This window comes from Scleropages formosus, chromosome 14 (assembly GCF_900964775.1).
Source record: "Scleropages formosus chromosome 14, fSclFor1.1, whole genome shotgun sequence".
Lineage (NCBI taxonomy): Eukaryota > Metazoa > Chordata > Actinopteri > Osteoglossiformes > Osteoglossidae > Scleropages > Scleropages formosus.
Window position 1 is genome coordinate 19090284 of NC_041819.1, and position 18245 is coordinate 19108528.

The following is an 18245-nucleotide window of genomic DNA, read 5'->3' on the forward strand; positions in this document are numbered from 1 at the left end:
GACATAATGCTAAACAAAGCTGTCACGTTTAGCACTTCGTTGCAAGTCCTTTGCACCCGATGACTTCTCAAGCCTGCGAGCAGTAGACACAGGGGAACGCTGGGTACCTTCCCAGGTGATGCTCCGCGAGGTTCGAACCACAACCATCAGTTCCTGTTCGTTTTGGGGACTTTTTGCCTTCAGTCTCATCTTCAGCAGACGAAACGCATCCTTAATTTTTGGCCCTGATGAACTTCACAGCTGCTTTAAGCGGTGCTTTTCGGATCTTTCTCCTGCTTCAAGGTGATGCACTATATTTTACGACTGTAGAAGGCGTTTTGAGGGAAATACAGTAGAGGTATATATCAGTACTGCTTTGTGAAACACTGAGATGTACTTGTTAATGTTTGATTCGCTGCCTAATCATAATGCACATACAACATCAGAAACAGATGTTTTTTCACAGTAAAAATAATCTGAAATGTTCAAAATAACTTGCATTTCGTTTTAAATGCACTTTCCCAGTGTACGTCACCATTGAGTAATAGCTAAATGGTCACGGTCTCAGCCATACTTGACAGGTACCTCTTCTTGTCCACTTATTAGCTCCTTAGGCTACGTTATCAAATACATTTACATTTATTCATTTAGCAGACACTTTTTTCCAAAGCGAAATACATCTCATAGAAAATACGAGTACATTATTATATTAGCGGAAAGAGAGACTTAGATGCAGACACGTGATGCTAAAGCAGTTACTTTCCACCATGAACCAGTGTACATCATGCAGCTGCATAAAACTTTATTGGAATATCAACAATTCCTAATCACAGTCCTAATATTTTTTTAATTAAACATCTACATTACACCAGTAGCTGCGTGAAAGTTCATTCAACAGTTATGATCTCAAAGTAACTTATAGTGCATGAACATTTACATATTACATGAACTTAAGAGACCGTCGGAGAAGTGAGTCCAAAGGAGGTGTGTTTTAAGACCCTTCTTAAATGTAGACAGGGATTCAGCAGTTCTGAGTGAAAGGGGAAGCCAGAACTGAGAACCTTTGTGCTTTTGCTTTTGGAACTTTTGTGCGTGAAGCCACCAAGCGGGAAGAGCAGTTTTGTTTCAAAGGGCCGGCGTCTGGTATCTCTCACTTCTTATTTATTATCCAAAGCGCAGCTGTCGTTACAAAAAACACGTTACCGTCTCATGGGAATTACCACAACATTGCACACAAAACAACCATTTAGTTTCTTAGATTTTTTATTATTTTTATTATTAAATAAACAATGAAAGAACTAATGAATGTAGTCAGAGAGGGAAGTAGCCTATATGAATGAATGAATGAAGAGTAATAAAGGATAAGTCACTCCAATGATCTTATATATTACATCCTTAAAAATATTTACAGTAACTCTCAAGTTACTGTCTGAAAGTCTTCTCAAAAGCGATGTACATCAGTCTGAGAAAATACAATTTGTGCATTACATTGTATAATAATGTAATGTGTAATGTCAAAAGTGTTTCTTTAACCTTATTTGTTAAAAACAAAAGAAAAAACATTTCTGATGCAGCACTCAAACTTTTCCCCCGGGATTTAGCTGTAGTTTAGAGGGTATTTTTGTCTATATTCGCTTCCGGTAAGAGAAGCGGTACATGATTGGTCTGCATCATACCCACCAGCAAGAGAGAAAAGGCATACCATTGGACAAAAAAAACTTCCGCTTGAACAGACGTATAGACACATGATTGGTCTACGCCACTTTCACTTCCGGCATACTTTCCGAGCGCCCGAAGCCCACCGGCTGTGGCTGACACGTGAAGGTCAGAAAGCAGCGATTTCTGCTTGAATTTGGGCGTTTAAGTGCTCGGTGTGAAAATGGACGGACAGGGAGTGGCTGCAGACCCCCAGCTTCAGCAGTTTATAGAAGTAGAATCTCAAAAGCAGCGGTTTCAGCAGCTCGTCCATCAGATGACAGAGGTCTGCTGGGTAAGTTTTCAGAATGAGTGTCATTCGTGGCAACGTTATTATTATAGCGCTTCAGTTTCCCTGCACTTCACACTAACGTGCTGCAGGTAGCATTTAAATGTCATAAGGACCTGAATGGAAATGCGTTACTCTCATCTGTCTGTTGATTACCAAGAGGTGAGTGTAAAGCGCACTGCCTTGTGTTATTGTAACGCAGGCAGGTGCAGCAGGAGGCAAATGTGACCTGAGGCAGCTCTGTGTTTGTGTAGGAGAAGTGCATGGACAAGCCTGGCCCTAAACTGGACTCCCGGACGGAGACGTGCTTCGTGAATTGCGTGGAGCGCTTCATCGACACGAGCCAGTTCATCCTGAACAGACTGGAGCAGACCCAGCGGAGTCGAGGCTCTTTCTCAGAGACCATGTCCGACTAGCAGAGGTGCGACCGCCCTGCGGATGGAGCCAGCCAACGCGCACCTCTTCTGAGCGCTGACTAGAGGCGTGAATGGAAACGTGAAGATGCGATCATCCGGTGCCTCTTTTTCGACCATTTTGGCAGGACCTACTTTCTAGATCCTGCATCAGCCTCGAGCAGCTGCAAGGGTTAGAAAAGTGAAGTTTTCTTTACTGAGGATTTGTTGGGGGCCACGGAGCTGCGAAGGCCTTGCAGAGCATCGTAACCACCAACATGTGCTCAGAAGCAACTCGCCTGGACTGGAGGACACTTGACTGCCTGTAGAACAGCAAGCCACGTTCACCTCTACGGGCTGCTGGGACTCGTGGCGTTCAGTCATCCTTGCAGAGAACATGTACCTACAAATGGCCAGAAACACTCATTTGCCCAGCTCTATGTTTGTGTTAAAGACCAATGCCCACTTTTGCCCTTGGTGCTTTTCTTCACTGACCCTTTCAGCCATATAGGTGCCATGTAACACTGTTAATTTATGGTTCATGACTCAATGTAGTAATCATTTATATGAGATATTAAAGACTTCAATCACCTTTTATTATTTTTATTAATAGCAGCAAAGCCAGTAGTCACAGTGAAAATTTAAGCTTTTAAAATGTCTGGCCCTCGATTCAGTATTACATCAGCTCATGCTGTCCACTTGAACATTCAAATGACCAAAGCATTATTATAATACTGAAGTAAAAGTTAGTGGCAGTGAAAATGACTGTTTCAAAAATAACCATTAAGTTTCAGTTCCATTCCAAGACCATAAGCATTCCCGGCACATTTTAAGACATCCGGCAAGTACACCAGTGTTGCTTCCATAAGATTAACACTGACAAGACAGTGTATTTGGTTCAAACCTATGTGAAATTAGTGAAGTATAAGCAGTTTCAGCAGAGCTAAAACAAAAAAAAAACTTGAGGTCAAAGCATCTGTTGGAAAATAAGATTACAAAATGAACATGGTAACCATTGTTGAGCATTTAACACATGGCCAGGAAGCAGTATTGCACTATTTATTAAACTGAATAAATAACATTGTTAGAGGAAAAAGTATAAATAGTTAATCTGGTATTTCCATACATTACAAAATATTGTATAAATGTGCAGAATCAACAAAACATTAACAAGTGCAACTGAGTGATCGCCATCAATTTTCTATAGACTAATTTACAGTATTCATGAAAATTAATACTAAGGAAAAAAATCTTTAAGACACACTGTGTTCAGTCTGTACCGACAGGAAGAGCTCAAAGGCAACACGCACAATAGTTCAAAGCCTTTGTGAATTCTACCTCGGTACAAAATTTTCAGCTTTCAAAGAACAATAACTGCATCTAATACAAGCTTACAACATTTAATTTCCTGAGGGTCTTTGATTCTCACAAGAAAGTCTGATTTTGTAAATATCTGGTATATTACAGACATGGTTCATAAGGCACATAAACTTTACCATTAATACAATGCATAGAATTTTGTAATTTCAGACCGAACACTCTGAGGAATGTCCTTTTCTGCCTGATTTTTGAGAAGGCAGAACACTGGCATCAGCGGATGTCTCCTCAGTCCTCAGGGCCATGTAAGGGGGACCCCAGACGGATTCCTGATGACCCGCCCGGAGGAAAAGTGGGAGACTGTCCCACGTGAACGCGATGTCCTTGAAGGCATGCAAGAGGAAGATGCCCAGGATGATTGTGAGGAAGCCGCTGACCGTGCCCAGCGCCCCGTCGGCCGTCATGCTTAACCACTCACGAAAGAGGATGGCGGAGCAACCCATGACAGCTGTGGTGAAGGTGACGTAGTAAATGGGAGTGACAATGGACGTGTTAAAGATGTCCAAGGCCTTGTTCAGGTAGTTGATCTGCACGCTGACGCAGGCCACCAGGCACATGAGCAAGGCCCAGAACAGGGGCTCCTTCAGAACGCTCTTCCCGCCAAAGAGCTCCTTGATACCAAGGCCGAGGCCCTTGACGCAGGACACGGACAGGGAGCCAATAGCTGAGCAGATGAGAATGTAGACGAGAACGTTCTTCTGTCCGTACCGTGGCGCAATGAAGCAGATGAGGACTAAACTGCTCACCACGACGCACGCAGCATATGCAATGAAAGCTGCAAAGGAACCGAAAACGTTCCTATGTCACCACAGACAAACACTACCCATTTTTCATAATCATCCTGCAATCTGATCTGATCATTGTTCAATTTGAGACAAACTACTTGTCCACATGAGCTCAACTAGGCAATGTAATCAATTATATACATTTTCAATTTAAATTGTCAAAACTTATGTGACATTAACTATACCTGGATCTTTAAGCTTTTCTTCCATGGCACTCAAGGAGGCCACTTCCTCTTCTTGTGGGGCATGTATAACCATCACTGTAGATCCCATGATGCAGAGCAAGCAACCAATCTTCCCATGAACATTCAACCGCTCGTTCAGGAAATAGGAGGAGAGAACCGCGCTGTGGGGACAAAAAGAAACGTGCATTGAACACACCTCGACACTTCCTTTTTATGTAACATTTTAACCTACTGATGCGATAACCTAAACTTACGGCTACAATGAACTCCAGCAAACGGCAAAAGCGCTAAACGATTATGATTATTAATTATGAGCATGTGATTAAAGTAACTGATAGTATTTTTAAAATGCAAGCTTAGTGAGAGAGTTTGAATGCAATTGCCGAGCACATGTACTGACCTCACCAAAACACTGAGGGCTCCTAGCGGGGTCACCAGTGTGGCTGGGGCGAAAGCATACGCTGCAAAGTTAGCCGCTTCCCCTAGTCCCACTGCAAATTAGTTAAAGAATTCATGAATGAATATAGAAAATAAACAAAAACATATATATACACACACACACACACACACACACACACACACAGTCTGAACCGCTTGTCTTATACAGAGTCGCGGGGAGCCAGAGCCTAACCCAGGAACACGGGGTGAAAGGCTGGAGGGGACACACCCTCCAGTCTGTCGCAAGGCACCCCAAGCGGGACTTGAACCCCAGACCCACCGGAGAGCAGGACCCGGTCCAACCCATTGCACCACCGCACCCCCGAGAAAATAAATGTTTTAATAAATATTTTAAATAAAGAAATATATACATACAGGTATATAGCTGTTTATTGTTTATATAATAAATATAAATGAACACACACACGATGGAACACACGACTATAAACCTTGATAAACTGAATTAATATAAAAGTTGTGTACAAGTCAGGGGGCGCAGTGGGTTGGACCAGGTCCTGCTCTCCAGTGGGACTGGGGTTCGAGTCCCGCTTGGGGTGCCTTGTGATGGACTGGCGTCCCGTCCTGGGTGCGTCCCCTCCCCCTTCGGCCTTACTTCCTGTGTTGCCGGGTAGGCTCCGGTTCCCCGCGACCCCATATGGGACAAGCGGTTCTGAAAATGCGTGTGTGTACAAGTCAGCAGGTGAAGGTTGATGAATGATAGTCAGACATGGATGGATAGAAGGATGAAAGAGAAACAGGAACACACATACTTATTCATGTAACAGACACTTTTCTCCAAAGCAACTTCCAATGAAGTCTATGTATGTGTTACCAGTCCACACACCTTATTCACCCAAGGTGACTTACACTGCTAGATACACTACTTACACTGGTCAATCATCCATAAATCAGTGGAACACACTCACTCTGTCACTCTCACACTATGGGGGAACCTGAACAGCATATCTTTGAACTGTGGGAGGAAACCAGGGCACAGAGAGGAAACCCATGCAGACACAGGGAGACTCCACACAGACCGAGCAGGGATCTAACCCATGTCCTTTCGTACCACCCAGGTACTGTGAGCCACGGCAGCTTGAACAACTTCTCCTGTTCAGTAGGCACCACAGACACTCCATCCTGTACAGCACATTTACATTTATTAATTTACCTGACACTTTTTCTCCAGCAACTTACAGTGTTGAGGTTACAATTATTTACCCATTTATACAGCTGGGTAATTTTTACTGGAGTAATTAGGGTAGGTACAAGGGTACTACAACTGGAGGTGAGGCTCGAACCTACAACCTTTGAGTCCAAAGACAGCAGCTCTAACCACTACGCTACCAGGTGGTGCTCAGTACTTTCGAAAAATGTGAGAGTCTCGTGACATCATGAGTGACACGAACCAACAGGCAGAATGCGCCTTCTTTGGTTTGCCACACACACACAGAGAGAGACAGAGAAACCCCGCTTCCCACTTACTTACTCGAAATAAGTCCGGCCCACCACAGCCACTCTTTGAGGTAGGCATGGCCCCCCTGTCCTGCAAAGGAAACACACATTTTAGGGTATTTCCGACACTGTGTGTGCTAGTAGTGGATTCGAGTTCGCCCACCTCCACTTCTTCTCCTCCTCCGCTCCGGACCACAAGAAGTTGGAGCGCGAACAGCGCCGCAGACGCACGTACTACGTTAGTAATAACAACAGTGACTGAGTGAATGAGCGACGACGAGTCGAGTCGAGTCGAGCGGAGCGGAGCGGCACCTGCTCGGGTGGAGCCCTTGCTGGCCAGGCGCAGCAGCCCCATCTTCTTCAGGATGAAGCTGGAGCCGATGAAGAGGCTGGAGCTCACGGCCAGCGCCAGGCCGATGTAGAAGTCCAGGCGGCCCGCGGCGCTCAGCTCCATCATGATGGAGCGTCTTCTCACGAGGACCGGAGGGGGAAAAGCGAAAGCAGCGACGCGTTCAAGCGCGACGAGCCCCCTAGGGCGCAGCGCTCGGTCCTGCCCACTTCCCCATCGCAGCCGACCGCCGTGTGGCTTCGCTGTCCCGGAAGGCGGAACTCGCTGTGCCCACTCCTCCTCCTCCTCTCCTCTGCTCTCCTCTCCTCTCCCTTTCTTCTCTTCTCCTCTCCTACGTTAAAGCGCACCGTCCCTTAAGTGTAACGAATGTATTATTCGCCTTCTTTGGGAATCCGTCGAAGAAGTTGGAATTTACGCGTCCGAGGAAAAAAAAGATCCGGAACCTTTATTTTTCGCAGGAATGTGTTTCGGGGGAACATTTAGACGGTGGAAACCTCGGCGCTCCCTTGTCGAAAGAGGCGCGAACGGGACGAAGTTCTTCTGCGCGAGTGTTTGTTTTGAAATGAAGTTTTTTTTTTTTTTTTTTTTTTTTTTTTCTTCTTCCCACAGCTTAATTGCTTCCGGAAACGTGAACATTCATCTGAAACAGTTGTTATTTAGACACATTTATTCAAAAGTGTTCAGTGTTGGAACTGATTTTTGTCGGATTAAATTATTCCAAGTTCTCTGGAGACTCCAATAAGGTCTAATAAAGATTTAACGGTCTGGTTGTGTTCCGCATAAATCTGACCCGTTTGAAACCTTATGATTCATTCTTCTAGGTGGCATAAGGCTTCATGACATCCTCCTTACTGGGCATTTGAACATATAAAGTTTACCCCCAGATATACGTGTGAGGCCTGTCTCGTCATTTCAGGCCAGAAAATGGGAAATGAATTGGTGAGACTGGAAAAAAAAAAGGTTATAATAAAGAGCAAAGAGTATTGCATGCAAAATTCAGCAGCTCACACACAAATGGTATCCTTTGACCCATGATGTGATGAAAAAATTAGAGTGATGTGCTGGAGTGGAGAACAGGCATCTATAAGTGAAGAAAGAGCATTTCATGGTCTAATGTAAAGCATCTTCAGCTCGACGTCAAGGAGACAAACCAGTCGGTGGTTTGTTTTTGCCGTGTTTCGGAGCCCTTGCACCCGGTTATCATCAAGATTACGGACATGGAGGTCGTTCATCCCTACAGGACCTAACCTAACCCTAACCCTACAGGAATTTGAGCTTCAACGACAAACCGGACTGGATGCTCTGTAGAAGAAAAGGCAGATCTGGCTGTACTTCCTTAGAAGACTTGGGTCCTTTAAGGTGTTTTGAGAAGTTTATCACATGTCCTATCAGGCTGTAGTTGCCAGCGTTATCTAACATGCTGTTGTGCACTGGGAGAAAACATCTGTGCTGTTGAGATCTGTAGGCTCAACAAGCTCGTAAGGAAAGCAGGTTCTGTTACGAGTCTGACTCCCATCTCAGAGAGGGAAGTTATTGTCTATTGTGGGCAGTGGCTCACATCCCATCGGTGAAGTGATCGTTATCAGCACCTGCGGGCACCTAATTATTCAGCTACGGTGAGAAAAAGGCATTTTTTGTGGGTCCTTCTTGCCATCAGTAACAATAATAATATGCTGTTATTTGATGCTGGGGTAGCAAGTTGCACAGTGGTTTAAGCTTCCACCCTTGAAGGTCCATCCGTCCATCCATCCATCCATCCATCAGCAAGTCCCAAGTGAGGTCACGGCGAGCCTGAGCCTTACCTGCCAACAAAGGGCGTAAGGTCAATGGACGAGGGGACGCACCCAGGACGCGACTCCAGTTTGCCGCAAGGCACCGCAAGCAGGGCTCAAACCCCAGACCCGCCACAGAGCGGGCACCGGCTTAGCTTGCCGTGGCACCATGCCCCTCCCGTACCCGTGGAGGTCCCAGGTTCAAATACCACTGACTGCTGTAGTTCCCTTGAGCAAGGTACCTTCACCAAATTCCTCCGCCAAAAATTTCCCACCCGTATAAATGAGTAAGTCATTGTAAGTAGTGCACCATTGTAAGTTCCTTTAGAGAAAAGTGTTAGAAGTGTTTTGCTTTGCACAAACTGTATTTTCTATGAGATGCACGTCGCTTTGGAGAAAGTGTGTGCAAAATGAATAAATGTAAATGTAATTTTTTTGTATTATTATTAAATATTTCCCTAAATAAAATTGTATTTAAAAATTTATACCTTTGTCTGTTTTCTCTTTTGCTCCGCTTATTTCTCTGTCTCCCTCACTCTCTCTGAATTTCTTCCATATATTATGAAAAAATCCTGCCTCTGCAATCAATGTTCATGAAAAAAAATGCAAATGAAAAGAAAAACAATTTTTTCTATATATTGTTAGCCTTACATATAAGAGGCAGTGAAAGAATACAGTTTCATTCATTAAAAATGTCTCATTTGCCAGGATACTGGCTCCTTTGTCCTTCTATTTCTCTGTGTTGTGCAATGTGCCTCCGGGAGCAGCGTTTGCCACTAAGAGGTTTTACTGGGTTTGTTGGCACCTCCATGTCTAACCTGATTTCACTGCTATTGTGTGAAATCAAATCCCCCCTGTGTGAGGAATGAGGTGAGAAGGCTTGAGAGAGCAGGTCCCAAAGGTGTACTTTACCACAGTTCCAGGGTTCCTCCCCTCTTACATTTCTAGGTGTGTGTCTGTGTGTGTCTGAGCAAGAGAAAGAGAGTGAGAGAAGGAGAGCAGTAAGAGCAGCACTGGTTTTGCACAGATGAAAAAAAAAGTTGAGCCAAATTTGGATTATGGGTTGAATTCAGGTGAATAAGATAATGTTAAGTGAATGTGGTACAGGAGTTTTGCACAAAGTATCATAGTTTTTGTTTTATTCAGTTTATTATTATTTGTCAGACATTGTAAAAACTGATTCCTTTTATGATTTAATCAGTGGTCTTATATGAAACTATGTGATGATTAATGAAGTGAGAAACAGGTGTCAAAGGTATACTCCACAACATCCCCAGTGTTTCACTTCTTCTTTGTGTGTGTGTGTGTGTGTGTGTGTGTGGGGCTACCTAGAAATGAACTGGTGTTGTGTTAACTAGCTTAATGCCCTATACTTCTATGTTGCTTTGGAGAAAAAAGTCTGATTATTTAATAAATGTAAACGTAAATATACCTGTGATAAATACTAGAAATTCTATTAATCGACATCATAATGCAGTTATAGTTAGGCACACAACCTTAAACCGGCACTCCACCTAAATGAAATGCAATGCAATAAGTAAATATTTTCAAATTTATAAATTTATGATTCAGTATGTCACTTACTATGATTTTCCACAGTAATGTTTGTGGACCTTGACCAAGAAAGGTCAGACAGCCCTGGTAAAAAATGTATTTTTGATCATTTTAGGCCATTATCTAAACCACTTTTTCTGCTACAGTTTTCAAACTGTTACCGCAGCTAGGAAAATCCCATTTATAATGAATCTAGTCAGCATCTGCACTTTTTTTTTTTTTTGTGTGTGCCTGCTTTCACATTGAATCTGCAGAACAGTAACTGCAAGGCCGACGACACGCTAACGTGCACACGCATGATATAATGGTGAACCAGCGCAAGGCTTTATTTACCCACTGCCATGTGTGCCCGGGGGTATTTTTTTTTCTGTTGGTTTCTTGTAATAAACAGAATATCAGAAAGCAGCAAATTCAAGGAAAACAAGAAAAATAGGTTACCGTAAATAGGGTGTGACTGGCCACAATAATTTGTTTTTTAAGCATAAGTGATATGTTCGATTATAAGCCCTTATTAGAAATGGACATTTAGAGTTTCACTAGTTTTAAAAGTTGAAATGAGAGAACCAGCAGAACTAGAATATTTGCTGGCCCTTTGCTGTATGTTTTACTTCAAGATTGTCGGTGATTCTTTGCTTGAGCACAAGGATTTGAGACAGCAAAAAAGCAAATTATTATTTTTGCTGTAATATTTTTTAAGAATGAATGAATGAATGAATGAATGAATGAATGAAACGAAACGAAACTTTAATAATCCCAGGAGGGAAATTCATTTTTTCATTGCAGCAGCATATACTATAGAACATCAATACACCTACACACAACATATATGGTTATACATACATATGCAGTAACCGAACCTATCAATGTCAGAAAATAAAGGTTATTTAGTGAAATAAGTGAACGTTTAAATGCAAGCGAGGAAAGGGTGGATTGTTCTCATATTTGTTCACGTAGATGTGATCAGCAGCCTGAAAAAGGATTGCGAAAATCACCATCCCCTTTGTTTAAAATTGCAAACAGTGTTATTATTAATGTTGTGACAGACAGAGAAGCCTCACCTCAATCTGCCTTAAGGGAGAGGAGTTGTCCCAGTTAGGTAACACACGTGAAGCCCACGCCTGCACACACGTGCTCACGATAGATCTAATAGTCTAATCCGTAAACGACATCGTTTTAAGTCGCTTTACCACGGCTTTCGTATACCATAAATCCTCTTCAACACAATATACCCTTAAACCACTGAAACCATTTTGCAGAAAAGAGTAAATAGCACAAGTTGAGCAGCACTGCTGCAGTAACTGAAATTATACATTTGTGAGAATGTTTTAACCACCACCCCCCCCCCCCCCCCCCCCCCCCCCAGTTTGCTAGCTCATTCCAGACAATTCTGATTTGGGACTTTATTTCTCTTCCTTAGGGGGAGGCTTAATTTATTTTCAACTGCATCTCATTTTCTGTGTCCGACAAGCTGGCCTCCTTTCGCTCAAGATGGCCTCCAACCCAATGGCTGCTGGCTCGAGAAATGAGCAGAAGAGGGCAGTATGGCTTCAGTGGCGCTCTCTCTTTATGGGACAAGGCTCGCTGCAGAGCGGTGATTGCATCAGTATTTGTGGGCTTTGCTTTTCTTTTTTTTTTTTTTAAATAAACTATATTTTTTAAAACACATAATGCATTAATGGTACCTGAATATTACAACAAAGACATTTTCTGCAGCTCCTTTGTGGGAAATGTTCACCTTGGCTTTGGTAAGCAAATGCAATGATAAATAGAAATAAATTTCTCCAGGACTAGGTTTTTATTGCAGGATCTCTAGCCATGGAGATAAACTACTGCTCCAGAATGCTACATAAGTGTTGTATCTATTTATTTTCTGCAAAATAGGCTATGAGCTCTGTGTGTTGCCCCCAAGGGGGGCACAGTGAGTAGTGCTGCTGTCTCATAACACCTGGGTGGTATGAGAGGAGGTGGGTTCAATCCCTGCTCAGTCTGTGTGGAGTTTGCATGTTTTCCCCATGTCTGTGTGGGTTTTCTCCACGTGCTCTGGTTTCCTCCCGCAATCCGAAGATATGCTGTTCAACTTCCCCCAGAGAGCGTGTTCCACTGATGTATGGATGAGTGACCCAGTGTAAGTAGTGTATCTAGCAGTGTAAGTCACCACGGTGAATAAGGTGTGTGGGCTGATAACACTACATGGAGTTCATTGGAAGTCAGTTTAGAGAAAAGCACCTGCTAAAAAAATGTATTTGTCTGAAGAATGTGCTTCTGTATTTGTTATTTTTGATATACAATATGTTTATTAAAGTGTTCAAGTGCTGTTTGGGCAGTACAAGTATAAATCTGTCATCCCGATAAATCACATTGCAGCTGAAAAACTGAAATTGAAACTGACTCCGAATTTATGTACAATATTTTGCTGAAGATTTTGTAAGGTATTGAGTGAAGTGAGAAAGTCAGTTTGGAGTCCGCATGTGTTAGGCTGCATTGTCGTCACGTGTATGTTTGTATTTTATCGTCACATTTTATTACGTTGCTTCCAGATTGCTACTAAAATAAACACGGTCAGTGAAATTTAGAATTAAAAAAGCCCAAAAGTCTTAAAATGGAACTGCTTTAATCGTAATGGCACAGAGTCTGTGATGCACAGCTGGATTAATTGAGATAAACACCAGGTGAGGCCTTTGCCTGTTGTTCCACTGGGATTCTTAACAGCTCAACGGAGACGAATCTGGAACATTGTGAATGCTTCATTCAGACTGGAACGTAAACCATATTCCACCCAGCATTTTCCACCGTATTCCATATTCCGCCCAGCCGTGTCCATTCATTTTCCTTTTTTCTGGAGAAAGATAACTTTTGTTAGAAGTAGGCCTCCGTGGCGGAAATATTAAGGTACAAAGTCCTGTGCGGAGTGTGACTTCCAGGCAGTCCGTCCACATACATAAATTTGGTGTGACAATTAAATCCCAGCAGATGCCCAAATCACTTCTCGCATTTTTTTTCCCGTTCCCACACAAGGTTGCAAGCACGAATCCCGCGCGCTCATATTCATATGCATATTCATGTATTCATATGCTGATATGCATGAGAATAAAACAAGCTTTCATTCTTATGCATGAGCCAATCTCAGATGCCCATCGACAGGGTATTTAATAAACATTTGTCTTCATAGCCTTCTTCCCCTTGAATAAACAGCGAGATGATGAAAAGATTGTTCAAGGTAAAGGTGGGGGCGCCTAAATAGGTTCTGATGTGTGAAGCAGTCCAAAGTGCTGGAGCTGGAGCCCAGCTGGCAGTCCTGCACCTACTTCCCTGAAAGCATAGCAAGAGATGCCCCTTGGGGACAACACACAGAGCTCACAGCCTATTTCGCTGAAAATCATAGCTGTGTTCTTCTCTGCGAGTCTTTGAGCTCCCTGCCTGTAAGCACCAAAACAGATAAATATATACCTATTTGCAAAATACAGGTATAAATTGTCTTTATATTTATAGGTTTGTAACATCGTTCTGTTCTATAGATGGGTGAAGAATTGCAGTGAGTTTAGAATGGTGTATCAAACAGTGTCATTCGCCTTAAATCAATTCAGCTGGTAAATCCTACATGGTAATTGTACATTGTGTACATTGCGATGGAGTGCAAATGTAATATATATGCACACATATATGTGTGTCTGCTAAATAAAAGTAAGAAATGTAAATGTGTAGTATGCAAACATATGTCAAATGCAGTTTTATTCTGCGTGCTGTTCGTTAAATTATGATGTTGCAGCATTCATCTATTTGTGTACCTGCAGTAGGTGCCAATACAGTATCCTGCAGCATTATGCAACTAACCCTCAACTAATAAATAAATGTGCGTGTGTAGCCTTGCTACGCTCAAAGGCATTCGAATCTGAGGCAGCAAGATGTAAAGGATATAAAAGCGTGTGAAATTTGAGTTAGTTAATCTATGAGAGTAAGGTATAAGGAGAAATAGCGATGGTGTCTCGCAGCAAAGGACTGTGGGCTTGGAAGCAGGTTTATATCGAGCATAGTCTGTGTGGGGTTTGCGTGTTCTCTCCTTGTGTGTGTGGGTTTCCTCCAGGTGCTCTGGTTTCCTCCCATAATCAAGAGACCTGTGTTTCAGGTGAACTGGTTACCCTGAGTTTCCCTTGGTGTGTATGTGTGAGTGAATGAGTGTGTGTGATACCTACCTCATACTCTATGCTTCTGGGATAGACTCTAGACCACGGTGATACTGGCATTGGGCAAGCACATATTGAGAATGAATGAATGAATGAATGAATGAAGTACAAATATTGAGCAAACACATTTCTGAATGAAGCCTACTAAGTCTGCTCAACACGCACTGTTTGAGATGTTTTATTTAGGCAAGGACCGGTATGTACCACCTTCCAGTGACACTCATTTTTTTAACTTGAGCTTGAGTGTAAACTTGTTTTTGAGATATAGGGCACCTGCAGCCTAATAAGGTCCCCAGTCTTCACTGAGGCAAACAGTGATACACCAGAGTCCCTCTTCTCTTCGACTGCCAGCCCCAGCCCCTTTCCTTCCCATCACCTCTCATGCTGTATCCAGTGTGCATCTGTACCAACTGCATCTGATTTTATTCTGCTGCTCTCCACCATAGTGTCTGCCTGTCACCTAATAGCAGCCAGAGAAAGACATCTTGCTACACGTCAACACGTGTGTGGGACGGTTCATGCGGGGTGACACATACACTTCAAGCAGATGAAAAATTGCGAGGAAATAATTCGTCTATTCTGAGAGAGTTAAGCGCTCTGTGAGCTGTGAGTTTGAGAATCTACTCTATTGGGGGAAAAAACAAAGACTGTAAAACTAATTTTGACCACTGAAATCTAAGCTCTAAAAGTCAATGCTGTATTTTAAATATTTATATCAAATTTAAATAAAATGCTTCAGGAGATGGGAGCACCTTTTTAATTGCAATACCCTCCTCTTTTCAGTTACACAGGTTAGGCTATGGAGCAGCAGGTGGAGTAATGGGTAGGGGCAATGTCTTGAAAGCTGAAGATTCATGGCTTCAATTCTGTACTGCACTTACTGTAGTACCCTTGAGTCAGCTACCTGGCTACTTATATTTATTCATTCAGCTGACGCGTTCCTTCACAGCAACTTACAATTATTTATGCATTTATACAAGTGGATAAATTTTTTTTACTGGGGTAATTTAGGGTAAGTACCTTGCCCCAGGGTATTAGAGCTAAAGGTGAGATTCAAACTGGCCACCTTCAAGACCAAAGGAAACAACTCTAACCACTACACTACCAGCTACCCCTTTTACTTAACATTTAATTTTGTAATTTCCTTTTACAAAAAAACTAGAAAACTAAATCCCCTATGAAGCATTCAACACTGGTCATGCAGCATTTTACACTTTTCTTCAAAGTAACATACCGTATAACTTAAGAGTGCAGCACAAAAAAGTGCATTTCACAACAGACAAAGAGCTTTAGATACACACTCACAGTAATCCAAGCAGGGCTTGTCTGCCTGATACCACCATTTTTGCCGCCTGATATTATTCAAGTTGGTGTGACATTTGCTGATCCCTGTGATAAATCCTTCTCTTATTTCCTAACAAAACCGACCGATTGACAAAAGCATCAAAGCCAGTGATAAGTATTAAGAGTCTCTAACTCTGTTGAGAATACCTGATACTTTTTCATAATAAAGAGCAGGGAAAAAAAAAAAAAAACAAAAAAAACTGACCTACAAAGAAAGATAATGGATATGGCCGGGAAAATGAAACTACAACCTGGAAAAATCATTAAAAAATACTCATTTTAAGTCATGCTTCAGTCACGGTGTAGATATTGAAAGAGCTGATAATATCCCGTGCAAGAAATAATTGCAAATACCAGAATAAGGAGCCGTAACAACACCAAATAAAGGGTAGAAGGCTAAAAGAGGTCCATCTTTAACAGTTGCGAGTCTTACTGAGGAAAGCTGGGAGTGATGAGTAGTGGTTAAAGCTTCTGTCTTTGGACCCAAAAGGTTGCAGGTTTGAATCCCACCTCCAGCTGTAGTACCCTTGAGCAAGGTACTTACCATAAATTGCTCCAGGAAAATTAAGAAGCAGTTTAGATGGGTAAATAACTGTAAGTAGTTTAACCCTGTAAGTTGCTTTGGATAAAAGTGTCAGGTAAATTAATAAACGTAAATGTGCTGTACAGGATGGAGCGACTGTGGTGTCCGTTGAACAGGAGAAGTCGTTCAAGCTGCCGTGGCTCAGAGTGAAACGTTCATTTCAACAACGATTATTCCATCGGTGCTTCGCTCTTTAGACAGTATTTCAACCTGCAAAAGCATTTTGAAATCATCTTCATTTCGCACGACAAGCTGAAAGGAGAGGGCCGACGGGACCGAGGAGACGAAGCGGTTGGACTGCTGTAAAGCCCGAAGGGAGTTACACGGGAACTCCGAGTTGGACCCCGTCTTTTTTCACGTGCCAAACGCCGAGCATGATGGGAGAGGATCAGAAGGCAAAGCACATCACAGAGGAGCCGGCGGGGTGCCGCGGCGGAGGAGTCGGATGTAGGGAAGGGTAAACGGAGGGGAGGGGGACATGGAGAGGCACGTCTGAAAAAAACAAGCGGTCTGGTGCGGCCAGGCTGACGAGGCAGCGTAGGAAGCGCTGATACCGCAGCTGGGTCTGGGGGTGAGAACACAAGTGAAGATTTGGCACGCGCCACCGGTGTGAGGAACACAGCTCCGGGCCCTGGGAATTCGAGAGCAGGCAAAGGTGCCGGGGCAGAAAATGTATCATCTGACGCTGCTGTCGCCTGATGATGAAGCGGCCGTCACAGATGGGACCGGCGATAACGCAGGGAAATCTATCGCGCGGGCCGGGCCGACTGATACAAAGACGCCAAACGCTACGAGTAATTAACATGTCGGCGAAAATAAAGTGAGACGAGAATTCAAGGGCATCTTCAGAGGCAAAGAAAAGGAAAAAACACCGTTAGAGCAACGTGAGCGCAGATAAAGTCAAAATGTTCGATCACAAGAACGTGTCCGTTACAGTGAAGAGCGTATTAAAAGCGAAATGTTTTCGTCGAACACCCGACGTATGTTTTGACACTGGCTGCAATTTCAGAGATACCGATACCAAAGGAAGGCGGGAAGAAAAGGAAAGAAATAGAGGGAGTTTCTACCAATGTTTCCATCAGTGTGCACAAGTGACCAAGACACCTCCCATATAGCAAGTACAAATTTATTTATGTACACAGTATGAGTAGAAAGCAGTCAGTTACCCATTTACTTTAATAGCCAGTCAATGCGTTCACACAAACTGGAGAGAACAAACAGGTAAACAAGGCCAGAGAGTGTTTATGTCGTACTTAAAAAAAAAAAACACACCACAACACGAAAATAGTCAAACTGTGAGATGGGACTCTTCAAAAAACATTCAAAAGTTCAGTAAAAAGCTGTGCCTGTGGCTCTTCCATGTAAATTGCTGGCAGATTCAATGAAACCCAGTCAGGCAACTTCATCATTTGGACATAACCACTGTTATTATTAGGGCGGTCGCAAAGTGACATAAGGAAAACAAACCGGTTAGCGGTGAAAGCGAACACAGTGACCTTTGTCGAGGCCTTCCTCCGTACTTACACATCACCTGTACATCCGCACATCGCTTAACTGATACAAGGACGCCTTGGGCAGTGTCTTATGTCTTTGCGCACTCCCCTTCCCGTTTTTCTTCATTATCGTAGCACACAGTAATGACAAACATCTTATGAACACAAAGGTCAACGGAACTGAAACAGATGCAGATATTTGAAGTATGTACATTTCTCCATGTATTGTCATATTATGGCTATTCCGATATGCTGAACTTTGGAAATGCTATATGTACACCACGTCCATTTAACAGACTTTGGTGTTTAAAGTGATGAACGATCCCAGTTTTTGGTCCTCCCCGGGAAAAGGCGCTCATACGATAAAGGCTCCG

The 18245-nt window shown here is 43.0% G+C and overlaps 2 protein-coding genes across 2 annotated transcripts; one reads left to right on the forward strand and one right to left on the reverse strand.

Moving 5' to 3' along the window:
* Positions 1 to 1764: 1764 nt before the first annotated feature.
* timm8a (translocase of inner mitochondrial membrane 8 homolog A (yeast)) lies at positions 1765 to 2932 on the forward strand. The gene is made up of 2 exons (XM_018746535.2): positions 1765 to 1969; positions 2218 to 2932. Exons 1-2 carry the CDS (start codon positions 1859 to 1861, stop codon positions 2377 to 2379), a joined length of 273 nt encoding a protein of 90 aa, XP_018602051.2. The 5' UTR covers positions 1765 to 1858; the 3' UTR covers positions 2380 to 2932.
* Positions 2933 to 3449: 517 nt separating this feature from the next.
* LOC108930995 (magnesium transporter NIPA2-like) lies at positions 3450 to 7518 on the reverse strand. Its single transcript, XM_029258203.1, has 5 exons — positions 6908 to 7518; positions 6630 to 6686; positions 5103 to 5193; positions 4703 to 4863; positions 3450 to 4507 (listed from the first exon to the last, which is right to left on the reverse strand). Exons 1-5 carry the CDS (start codon positions 7050 to 7052, stop codon positions 3882 to 3884), a joined length of 1080 nt encoding a protein of 359 aa, XP_029114036.1. The 5' UTR covers positions 7053 to 7518; the 3' UTR covers positions 3450 to 3881.
* Positions 7519 to 18245: the final 10727 nt, after the last annotated feature.